Source organism: Chenopodium quinoa, unplaced genomic scaffold (assembly GCF_001683475.1).
Source record: "Chenopodium quinoa cultivar QQ74 unplaced genomic scaffold, ASM168347v1, whole genome shotgun sequence".
Taxonomy (NCBI): Eukaryota; Viridiplantae; Streptophyta; class Magnoliopsida; order Caryophyllales; family Amaranthaceae; genus Chenopodium; species Chenopodium quinoa.
In genome coordinates this window covers 276162-287929 of record NW_018742651.1, presented here as the reverse complement: position 1 = coordinate 287929, position 11768 = coordinate 276162, and the positions used below count along the sequence as shown (strand labels likewise).

Genomic DNA, 11768 nt, shown 5'->3' with positions numbered 1-11768 from the left:
TATAGGCTACCTCATCCGGTAACCCTTGAATCTGTATTCTCATCAGGTTAAAACGCCTGATGTAAGAACGAAGCCCCTCCTTCTCGCCCTGCTGAATTGTTCCTAAATCATCAAGGGTCGTCTTCTTCGCAGGGATGTTCATCGCGAAGTTGGAGGTGAATAAGTAAGCAAGCGTCCTGAAGTTATTTACACAACCAGTCGGCAGGTTGCCGAACCATTGTTGTGCAATTCCTTTGAGAGTCGCTGGGAAACACTTGCACCAAGTGGGATCATCCAACCCTTGAAGGTACATCAGGTTGGTGAATGTCATCAGATGGTCTTCTGGGTTAGTAGTGCCGTCATAGGCGCCTACTAGTACATTTTTCACTTTGGCCGGCTGAGAGGCTTCAGTAATTTCCTTGGAGAAGGCCGACGGCTGTTCACCAAGTCTAAGCAACCGTAGCTGCCAGTCCATAGGTTGGACGTTTTTTGCTGCATGTCCACCAAACGGAGGTGGCTGCAAAAAATACTGTTGTTGCGGCACAAACGGTAAGTTTGGTACCGCCTGGTCGCTATGAAAGCCGGACTGACGGGAGGTGCCGCCTGACTGACTCTCATGATACGACTGAGTATGCCTCATCGAGGCATTTTGCAGACTGTCTTGGAAGTTTGAAGTAGAGGCCGACTCTGACAATCGGTCACTCTTCTTCTGCTCTAGCAGTAGCCGAGCGTCTGTGAATGTTTGCTTCGACCCGTCCGCCTGAATATGACGAACAGGTTTCCTATTTCCTGTAGGAAAACGGAATTTTGTGAAATCAAGGGCAGGTGGCTCCCGCTTCCTAGATTTAGGATGAGGAGTCGCTTCTCGCCCTTGAACTGGCTTCCTCTTCAGTGAAGTGGAGGGTTTCTTAGCCGACTGCTCCTTGACCAGAGCAGGCGGCTTCTTGTTGATCAACTCTTGAATCTCTCCCTTGAAGTCCCTCATGAAGGTCATGAGTTCGTTCCTTGTGATGGGAGCAGACCCATCAGTCGGCTGCTGCCGAACAGGCGGTGCGCCTGCTGGCTCGCTTCCAGTTTGAAGATGTTCCCGTTCCCTTCTTTCGGTATGACGGGTACGTCGGGCCCTTAGGGTCCCGTCTGAAGCTGTGTGAGTTTCAACTTCAAATTCACTCTCAGTATCATGGTCCGACTGAACTTGAGGGTCGTCTAGGGTACGCCTCTCTTCAGGAGTCGGTACAGACTTGGAGGTCATCTCAGAAGTACTCTCCCCACAGACGGCGCCAAATGTTCCGGGGTTTTCTGATGTCCTGCGGGAGAGTTACAATTCCGAGACTGGAACCGGACGCCTGTACCTGCAAAACAACGGAGACTCCTGGTGGTGGGAGCTCCGCCTCCAACGGTCAAGTTAGTACTTGATTAAGGAGTAATTAATGCGGAAATTAAAGTGATTGGGTCTCTCTAGGTGAGAGTGTTTAATGTAGGTAATCTGCTTTGTTAGCGAGATCAGCCTGTTATTTCGGTGTGTAATTAATGTCCTCTCCCTTAATGAGGATTAAGGGAGGTATTTATAACCTTGGGAAACGTGCCCATCCTAGGTTTAGGTTAACCTAGGGCTGATTGGGCTTCCCTCGGAAGTTGGGCCTGGGTGGCCGGTTTCTCCATTAGGCATGGAGTATGCCACATGTCATGACATAATAGGTTCAAGGTGGACGAATAAGCGCGTGCCACGTGGCAAGCCCTGACAGTTCCAACTGGGGGACACTTGGCAGGACCTGATTGGCCCACGTGGCGCATTCCGATTGGTGGGAGCAAAATCCCCTAATCAAATAGAGTCTTCTAAATTCATTTTCCATTACCTTATCGTAACAACTTATGATAATTTCACAAACGTAATAATGTAATATGACAATAAAAAAAATCGCTGATAAATGTCAACTACCTTAATTGGTTACAATCGCCGCCATCCGTGGCTAGCCGAAACCCACATTTCAAAATTAACCAATGTCTACCATAACAAATAACGACCACAAAACACCACAATAACCAACTCCACACACATTATCACTCTCACTCAATCACCCGCCCAAAATCATCTCCCTTTCTCTCTCTTCATCCTTCAATGGAGCTCCGATCTCACGACTTCATCCTCCACTCAAAAATCCCCAATCTCAAAACCCTAATCCCAATTTTCCGCGCTTCAACCACCCTTCTCCGGCGCCGGAAAACCGTCGCCTGCGTCCGAGCATCGGCGGCGAAGGAAACTCCGGCGACGGCGCTGGAGCAACCCGGTGGAAAAATGGTGGCGGAGCTCGTTGGAGCTTTCAATCAGCTGACTGAAAGAATGAACTATAATGTGTTATCTACTAGCTCTTCTCGGATTCTTTTTAAGGCTTTGAAGATTTCAATTCCAATTTTGCAGACTCTTCCTTTGTCTCCTGATGGTAGGTCACCTCTTTCTAAGGCGTTGACGGTTGCGGTTCTCCTCGCCGATCTTCAGGTTCAGCTCATATATTTTCCATGGTCTCGGTTTTTATTATATACTCGGGTGTACCTCGGTTATGTTTTTTTCATTGGTCATTTAATGCTTGTGAGTGCCTGAGTGGTATGTGAGAGTTTCAAATGAGTAAAAAAATATTCTTTGAGTTTTTTTGGGATTACTATTTTCAGCCTATTTATTAGGAGTATCTGTGAGTTTGTGAATTGTGACACTTTAATTTTGCGCTATTATTCAATAGCTGATTGTTGAGATTTCCTGCATTTAGAGAAGATTAGAGGGTAATTAGTTGATTGTTAATTATTATAGGAAAGTATGTTGATTAACATTGTTGTTGTGAATACTTGTGAAATTATGATGATACTACTACCTATGTCTATTAATAAATTTCGCATTTGACTGTTTAAGGTTGGAGTTTTATATCTCTAATCATTAATATATTTGAAATTATGATATTGGCCATTATTCAATTTTTTATCATTAGAAATTGTGAAAAGTTAAATGGGATGTTTATAACTGGTAAGAGCAATTGAGGATGAGAAAATGCGTTGGAAAATAATACTAGGATGAAAGTGGAAATAATTAATAAAATCTAGAAATTTAGTTGTTGAATGAGCCATGGATGATCTTTAATTCTCTTCAAAGAATACAAATATCAAGGAGTTAATGGCATGTCATAAATAATATATGCTTAAGGGAGAAAATGTTTGCAAAACACAATGAGTATAAGAAAAGGAATGGGAAGAAACAAGTATATATATAAAGTCAATTTATGTCATTGTATAGATTTCTCTCCTGCCACTCCACCCTTTCCAATTGCATGTTTTCTTTAATCTACAATAGACTCATACCGCTCTCAACCACCCCAAATTTTCTTTAATCCCCAATAGACTCATACCGCTCTCAACCACCCCAAATTTTCTTTAATCCCCAATAGACTCATACCGCTCTCATATCCCTCACGATGCTATTACTTTGCCACTCTTAAAGCCTCCTAATGGGTGCATCACTCAATCTTTGTCTTATATAGCCAAACCACCTTAGGCTACTTTCCTCCTTTTATGCTCAATAGGGGTAACCCCTACTTTCTTCCTTATTAATTTATTCCTCAACCACTTCTTTTTTTGCATGGCCACACACATAATATACCATAGGCACCTCCGCCACATTCAAGTTATGAACGAAACTAGGAAATTAAGTTGACCAGCCTGACCAGACCCAATCGGCCCATTTGACTGGTCGTAAATGATAATAAGAGATCAATTTATCATTAGCATAACAAACTTGATTAAGCTTATAGTTTGTAAGCGGACTATTGTCATTTGTTGTGTTTGGCTATTGTGATCTATGATGCATCATGAGATTGTTCTGAGTCCTGGAAAAATTGAAAGTGCAGCAACTGAAGTCTTTTTTCAACTGATGGCTGCAGATGGATGCAGAGGTAATTGCAGCCGGCATACTTAGAGAAGTTTGGGAGGCTGGTGCAATCACTTTACATGAAGTGAGAGATAGGATAGGTACTGGTACTGCTCATTTACTGCATGAAAGCCTGCGTGTGAAAAAGGCTCCATTTGGAGCTGAGCTTCTGGATGATGATAATGCAGCTGCAATAAGGAGGTTTTGTCTGACATATTATGACATCAGGGCTGTAGTTATAGATCTTGTCTTGAGGCTAGATATGATGAGACATCTAGATTACCTTCCTAGATATCAGCAGCAGATTATTTGTCTTGAGGTCATGAAAATACACGCACCTTTAGCTCATGCTGTGGGAACATACTTCTTATCACTGGAGTTAGAGGATTTATCATTCAGATACTTGTTTCCTTCTTCTTACCTCTATGTTGATACATGGTTGAAGAGGTATGAGAAGGGTAGCAAGGATTTAATAGATCTTTGTAGAGATCGCTTACTTGAATCTTTGACTATGGATCCATTGTTGCAGACTATTGTTGATAATATTTCTGTCAAAGGTCGATATAAAAGTCGTTATAGCACCATGAAGAAGCTTCTAAAAGATGGCCGTAAGCCTGAGGAGGTAAATGATGTCATGGGCCTGAGAGTAGTGTTGAAGCCAAAGCCTGGTGTTGATATGACAGAAGTGGGAGACAAGGCATGCTACAGGGCTCGAGAACTTGTCCTTTCTTTATGGAAAGAAATGCCTAATAGAACAAAAGACTATATAGCTAAACCAAAAGCTAATGGATACAGGAGCTTGCACATGGCTGTTGATGTGAGTGATGATGGTCATGCAGTTCCGCTGATGGAAGTACAGATACGGACTACAGAGATGGATATGTTAGCTTCTGGTGGAACAGCATCCCATTCCTTGTACAAAAGTGGGCTTACAGGTCCAGAAGAGGTAAGCTGTCTTAGAATTAATTGGCAGTCTTTTGTACTCTAAAAATGACATAGTAATGATTAATTAACCAACCTAGATAGTCCAAGCCCACACACACACCACTACACCAGTGACATTTCATTATACATGACAATCTAACAATGGCATTTAGTTTTGAAAACTCATTATCCCTTCTTCCTGGTCGCGTGTTGATTATTCTTCCAAGCTCTTTGCAATGGGATTGCGTCATAAATTATTTTCCTTCTGGATTGATTAGCAACTATTGCAGTTCTATACGGTATGACATTGCTGATGCAGGAAATTAAAGCCTCTTTGGTTGACAGGGGTATTATGGTTATGACTTGTGACATTGAGTTACCTTACTCCGAGTCTCTACACTCTCCTTCCTATGATGGGATGTGTGCTGGTGGTTGTTCTTGCTGTTATTATATACATTAATACAACTTTCAATATCACTACATAACTTCTTTACAGAAATCATGTTGGAACTTTTGGTTGTAGAGGTTTCTGCTTTGCCATCTCCTTCTGGAGCTGGTGTATTTTTTTTCAAGAAAAGATCTAATATGCTGATGTCATTATTTGTCTAGGGGACATAATAAATACTTCATAGTAACTAAAACATCATGAGCAGGGGCCTAGGTTTGTCAGTTGACTACATTTTGGGCTTTATCCAAAAAATTAAACAAAGGGGGAGGAGAGGAAGAATACCAAGACTGTCAACTTGTGTTCATTGATATGCAGGGAAAAATAAATGAAGAAATAAATCATTTTTAGGAAAACCAACAGTTGATTTTTTATTGATAATGATTAAGGGTAACATTGTGTATGTAAAATCATCCCTTGTCCTACGATGGAGGGAGCTTATTGTAGATTTTAAATGATTACTGTTTTGCTTCCTCAAAAAAAAAAAAAAAAAAAAAAAAAAAAAAATATATATATATATATATATATATATATATATATATATATATATAACAGTTTCTCAATATTTTTAGCTGTAGAAGATCATCTGGTCTCTTATTTGTTTGCACTTTTTTGCTGCTCCATAACTCTATAAAGCTCATAGGTTAAGCAGAGAATTCCTGAAGCTATAAACTTAAATATCTTACAGATTTTTTAAATTCAATTTTAACTTCCTCAGGCAAAACGGCTTAAAGCCATTATGGTGGCTGCAGCAGAACTGGCTGCTTTGCGTCTTAAGGATCTTCCATCTGTGTACCATAACTCTGAGATTCATCAGAAAGATAGAGTGTTTTTCTTATTGGACAAAAATGGTGATGGTAGGATTAGCATTGAGGAACTAATGGAAGTGATGGAAGAGCTTGGTGCCCAAAGGGAGGATGCACTAGAGATGATGCAGCTTCTTGATTCAAACAGTGATGGTTCCCTGAGTTCTGATGAATTCGAGTCATTCCAGAAGCAGGTATATGCTGATTCCCATTTTCTCCACAGTTGGAATTTTAAAACTGTCTCAGTTCTAGTTTCTAGTTTCAACTTATCATCCATAGTGCTCTTGGTTTGGAATCAAATTAAACTCTATACTTGTGCTCTTTACTCTAGCCTACTTTCTTATCATATTATGAACATAAACTCCCAAGTTTTTTTTAAAGTCTTGTTCTTCGGTAAGATTCTTATCTTTGTTAATTGGCATCAGATACTGTTTACTGCATATAATTTTATATAGAAATGTAAAAAGATAAGTGATGCTACAACTCTTCTACACGCATGCACAGTATGTACACCATAATGAATCTCGTGATTAAAAAGTCTAATGTGCAGCCAAGTAAGGGCCTATAACATATACTTGTATGTTTAAGTACTTTTGTTGTGTCTACTTTATCTAATGATTTCCTATCACAAAGACAACTATATGAAGTAACATAGCCTTTTTTTACAGTGACTGAATTCGGTATTTATTTTTTCTCTTCCTTCCAAACTGCAGGTCGACTTGATGCGCAACATTGATGATAGAGATGAACAATATAAAATTATGCTCGAGGAGAAGCTTCCCATAGCTGATGAAAGTGGCTTAATTCAGATTTACCGGAAAGAGCTTAGCAATGGAGTTGCTATAAGTTAGCCTAGGTTATACTTCATATTGTCCACGAAAATTATTTTGTACAGATGGACAAATAACATTGTACATAGGTAAGTAATACGGATCATTGCTTAACATATGAAAATGCATGTAAATATTGCAAGTTTTTTTTCATGTAAATATGATTCCAAGGTTAATGAAGATTATTTTTTCAAGGGGTTACATGCATGATTGCATGAATAAAACGTTTTATTATTTTAAATTATGAAGATACCTCCAAACCTTTTTAGGGCATAATTGGTTGCTATGGCCACACTTCTTGCGGCAATTGGTAGCATGAGGTGAGAGTCGAGCATAACACTTGCAACATACCTTCTTATTAAGCTTGCAGTGGTAGGCTAAGGCCGCTAAGTGTGATGGTACTAGTAATGAATTAGCATATAAGCCACCACCACAAAGCCTTGAGGTAAGGCAAATGGTTGAGCCACTCTTTATACACAGAACCTGCTCCGCATTCATCTTAGGTGAGGGCTAAACAACTGCTCTTGCATGTTATATTCTTACATTTTCTGCCAAGTTAGGAAACCTGCATCGTTAATTGTTTAACAAATACCTGCTTATCATTATGTCATACTTCTTTACATGATTTACTCCACTAGTATAGTAGTATGTAGTAACAATTATGAATCTTATGATATCAGGCGCCTTTTAATAGTCTATGCACCTTCATGTATAAGGTAAGTTCAGAGACAAACTTAGATAAATAAAGTAAGCACATGACCTGTATTGCATCATAATCTTAGGAATATATACTTCATATGGCTTAACATCCAAAGAAACAACCTTTGGTGAATTATACGAGTATAGCTCTCTATGTATGCCAATGAAAGTAGCATATGCTGATATGTAATTATACATGCTACTTTGAGGGTTTTTTTTTTTTTTTTTTTTGACATGAGCTTAAATACATAAACTAAATCGCATTATTAAAAGATGATAACCTATAATTAACTGCGGTTGCAAGGTAAAATGAAGAGTCACGAGTTTTTAGCTGGATTAAACCTTTTGTTTGACTCCTCTATATTATACTACGTAGATGAAATTTTGAAGGGTGAAAATTGACAAAGGACTAGAATGTGACAGATTGAGTAAAAAACATTATTGTTCACAATCAGAGAATTACAAATTCAATATGCCTTGGAATAACCATAGCTAGTTTCTTTGCACGTTGTCTACCACCTTCTACAATTTCAGCTATATTTTTAGGGCTATGAAACTCAGATGCTAGATTTCGTGGATCACAAATAAATTTCTCTAGGTTGATGGCGATCTTAACACAGTGCAACGCCAACGGATATTCTAAATCATCATGAACACTAAATGCTCCAGACCATTCGAATTTGCGTAAGCTAGGAAGGGTCGTGAAGTACCCTCTTGTATCTCCAACCAATGCTCCTCTTGTTTAGGTTTCATTTTTGGACAGCAACAATCAGGCCATATTAACTGCAAAACCCAACCAAAATAATATGCTTAGTTTAATTATAACAGCAACATTTCATTATTAGGCATGTTCTCAACTTACAGAAAAAGAGCACAAGTTAAAAAGGCATCACAGTACACAGGACTCCCATTGTAGCACAATATATAGAAGGTCCAAATTTAGTAAAAAAATAGAATAAGAGAAGTAGAAAACATGAGTTGGGAACAATCAGATTAAGAATAGCTCATTCACCTGCAACTTAAAATCATACATTAAAGGACAACCCTTTGCAAAGCACATCAACGGACGAAGGTTTGTATGTTGATCGACCAAGACTCGCAACTCCAGATATTTGACATTAGGAAAGGAAGGGATGGGAAAATCTCCACCCTTTATCTGTCAATAATAATATAAGTAGATAAATAATTTAAAAACAAACAAAATGATGATCGATGTATGTTTAAGTTGTTAGTTACAAACCAGTTTCATATCAAGGGAAAGCTTAGACAGCTGTGCAGGGAAGCAATAGGTCCGCAAGAAATTTGGAAGCAAGCCAGAGTAACCGAGACCATAATGCTGCCAACAGAATCGTGCTTCAACAAGTGATGGAACACTAGCACACACCACATTAGTCCTTCCATCCCTGTCTATGAATTCAAAAGATTCAAGACTCACAGCATGTATCTCAACTTTCCTCAAAGAAAAGCATTCGTGTATTGCCAAGTATTTCAACTTTCTTCCCAAGTTTATGATCCTCATATTTGACAGTGTGTTTGATCTTTCAATGTGTAGGCGTTCTAAACTATGACATCGAGACAAAAGCAGTTCTAGTACCTCTTCTCTGAGGTCAACAAACTTGAAACATATGGATGTTAGGTGTCTACATGAAGAACGTGTGAAGACATTAGATGGTAACAAGTAATGAGAATAAGATTGATCGGAGTAACCACCAAGGTGATCTCTACAAGTTGTCCCGTATTCAAAATCCAACTCCAAGTTCACGACTCTTTTTGCCATAGCAAATTTGATCCAAGTATTGATACGCTTTGAATAAGTCGCATTTAATGGAAGGGATATTCTGAAATCATTAATGAATGGAGCACGATGCAAAGTCACTTCCTGATCCACCCAATTCACTAACCTTCGTTTTACCTTTTTCAGCGACTTCTTCTTCCACAAGTATTCGAGAACCAATGCACGTGGAACAACAAACTCCATACTTGTGAAATAAGTCGACATAGATCTCCATCTTTTCGCAAGGATGCAAGTTCTTGTTGCTTCTTTTCTGTCAACAAGGCACAGAATGGAGACAAGAATATCATCTGGTAATTCGCTCAGCCTGTCCTCATTTTCATTTTGTTTCTTCATTGATCACAAAAATTAGAGGTTATTAGAGTCTTAGGGGTGACAAGAAAACAACAATGGGGAATTCAATTACCCAAAAAGGGTAAATAATTATCCATAATAAATACTTATCCCATTCACTAAATAATTATTACGATCTATACTTATTCCGTATTCTATATTTCCAGCCATATATAATTTCAAACAACAAAATCTATTGGCAATCAAACGCTCACTATAAAAAAAAAATTTATAACATTGCAGTTTATGTCAAACAATTTAGAATCTTACAAAGCCTTATAATTAGATTATTTATAATCAAACCTCAAATAGATGATGATTCAAGAGATAATTAACATGCAAAACAGAATAAAAAGGGCTAATGAAGGACAGAATTTAATTTGCTGTGTTACCTTCAAGAGATAATTAACGTTCAGCTACTGCAAGTTAGATTACATCTTCCCATCAATCAAATGAGCATAAGTCACAAAACATAATACAAGTAGAAAATTAATTTTTGACTTTTTTTTTATTATATTCCTTAATTCATGCACCTTTTTTTTTTTTAATCATCTTTAATTTATGCGCTCTTTTATGATCCTTTTTATTCATAGAATTAAAAACCCAGATTTTTGTTTTTTTTTAAAAAAAAAAATTAACAATTACTAATAAGTCTATTTGTAAAAATTAAAACTTATTTTTTTTAAGCTCTTTTTCTCACTATAATTGTCGTTTGATTGGAATTTTAGATATTTTTCCCACTGTAATCGTCTTTAATTTAAGTAGAAGTACTTCAAAACTATTACTACTAAGTAATGTAATTCAATAATTAACAACTAATCCATTTTATTTATAAATTTATCAAGCTGCAAATTGTGTTATCGAATTAACAACCCTCAAATATTTATTTAGCATCAACAATTCCTAGTAATTCCATTTATTAGTGTTTAGATTGGCCTTTATAGTTATTTATTGTCATTATAATCGTATTCAGAAACCATTACAACAAAAAAAGTTAGAATTTTTGTTTAATTCAATGACTTCATGAAAACACAAACAAATTTTAAAAAAAAAAAAAAAAACCATACAAAATCTGAATTAAAATGTTTATGAGATTGGGGATGCTCTTCAATTTACTTTGACGTTATAACAAATTAGAACTCAAAAGAGGTTTGATTTCATATTGAATTATCTCGAAAAATACATAATCAAATTACGCTCATAATTTTGTTTTCTTTTGGATATGATGTTTCATAATCTAAGAATTTACGAACTCTAAACTTAAAGCACTGATAATTAAATTAGATTAGATCAAATATAAACTCTTGATTGTGAAATTGATATGATGACGACAACAACAAACAACTAACCTTAGAAGCTGCTTCAATGGGGGATACAAGGATATATAATTCAACGGAGAACGCTTCAATGGAGAACGTTGAGTGCGCTTCAATGGAGAACGTTGAGTGCGCTTCAATGGAGAACGTTGAGTGCGCTTCAACGAAATAACTAAGACTTTGAGAGAGAGGTAGGAAATAGGAGTAGAGGCTTTTTTCTCTTATTCAGTAATTTTTCTGTGAAGTATATAAAGATTATATTCTTAAAAAAAAAAGGTTCTCAAAGATTTTTTTTTTTTTTTTTTTTTTTTTTTTAAGTAACTATATGTTGCCAAAACACATTCCACCATGACAATTATTAATTTATTTTGTATATAATATAATAATTCCCTAAAGATTCTCAAATAATAATAATAATAATAATTTCCTAAAATATAAAAGTTTTATTGTTTCAAAAAAAATTATAAAAGAAAAAAAAAAAAAAAAAAACTAAAGACACACCAAAAATTGAATGTGTTTCTTTAAAAAAAAAAAAAAATTGCATGTGTTTTTTTTTACGGAGTAGTATATTGTTATTGATTATTGATTGATGATTACTTCCATTAACCTTATGCGAATCACATAAGGAAATTAAATAATATGATATATTTAGTTTCCTAATTCTATCATCTTTTTTCCCCTAATTCTATCTTAACAATCCCACGTGTAAATTGTAATACGATTCTTGGAATGAA

The 11768-nt window shown here is 36.8% G+C and overlaps 2 protein-coding genes across 2 annotated transcripts; one reads left to right on the top strand and one right to left on the bottom strand.

Annotated features, from left to right (window-relative positions):
• The first annotated feature begins 1868 nt into the window (after positions 1-1868).
• Positions 1869-7088, top strand: LOC110722046 (probable GTP diphosphokinase CRSH, chloroplastic). Its single transcript, XM_021901275.1, has 4 exons — positions 1869-2476; positions 3903-4835; positions 5977-6258; positions 6778-7088. The coding sequence occupies exons 1-4, from the start codon at positions 2099-2101 to the stop codon at positions 6913-6915; spliced, it is 1731 nt and encodes a 576-aa protein (XP_021756967.1). The 5' UTR covers positions 1869-2098; the 3' UTR covers positions 6916-7088.
• Positions 7089-7977: 889 nt separating this feature from the next.
• LOC110722045 lies at positions 7978-11246 on the bottom strand. Its single transcript, XM_021901274.1, has 4 exons — positions 11068-11246; positions 8834-9638; positions 8606-8749; positions 7978-8376 (listed from the first exon to the last, which is right to left on the bottom strand). The coding sequence occupies exons 2-4, from the start codon at positions 9590-9592 to the stop codon at positions 8233-8235; spliced, it is 1047 nt and encodes a 348-aa protein (XP_021756966.1). The 5' UTR covers positions 9593-9638; positions 11068-11246; the 3' UTR covers positions 7978-8232.
• Between the last annotated feature and the right edge of the window lie 522 nt (positions 11247-11768).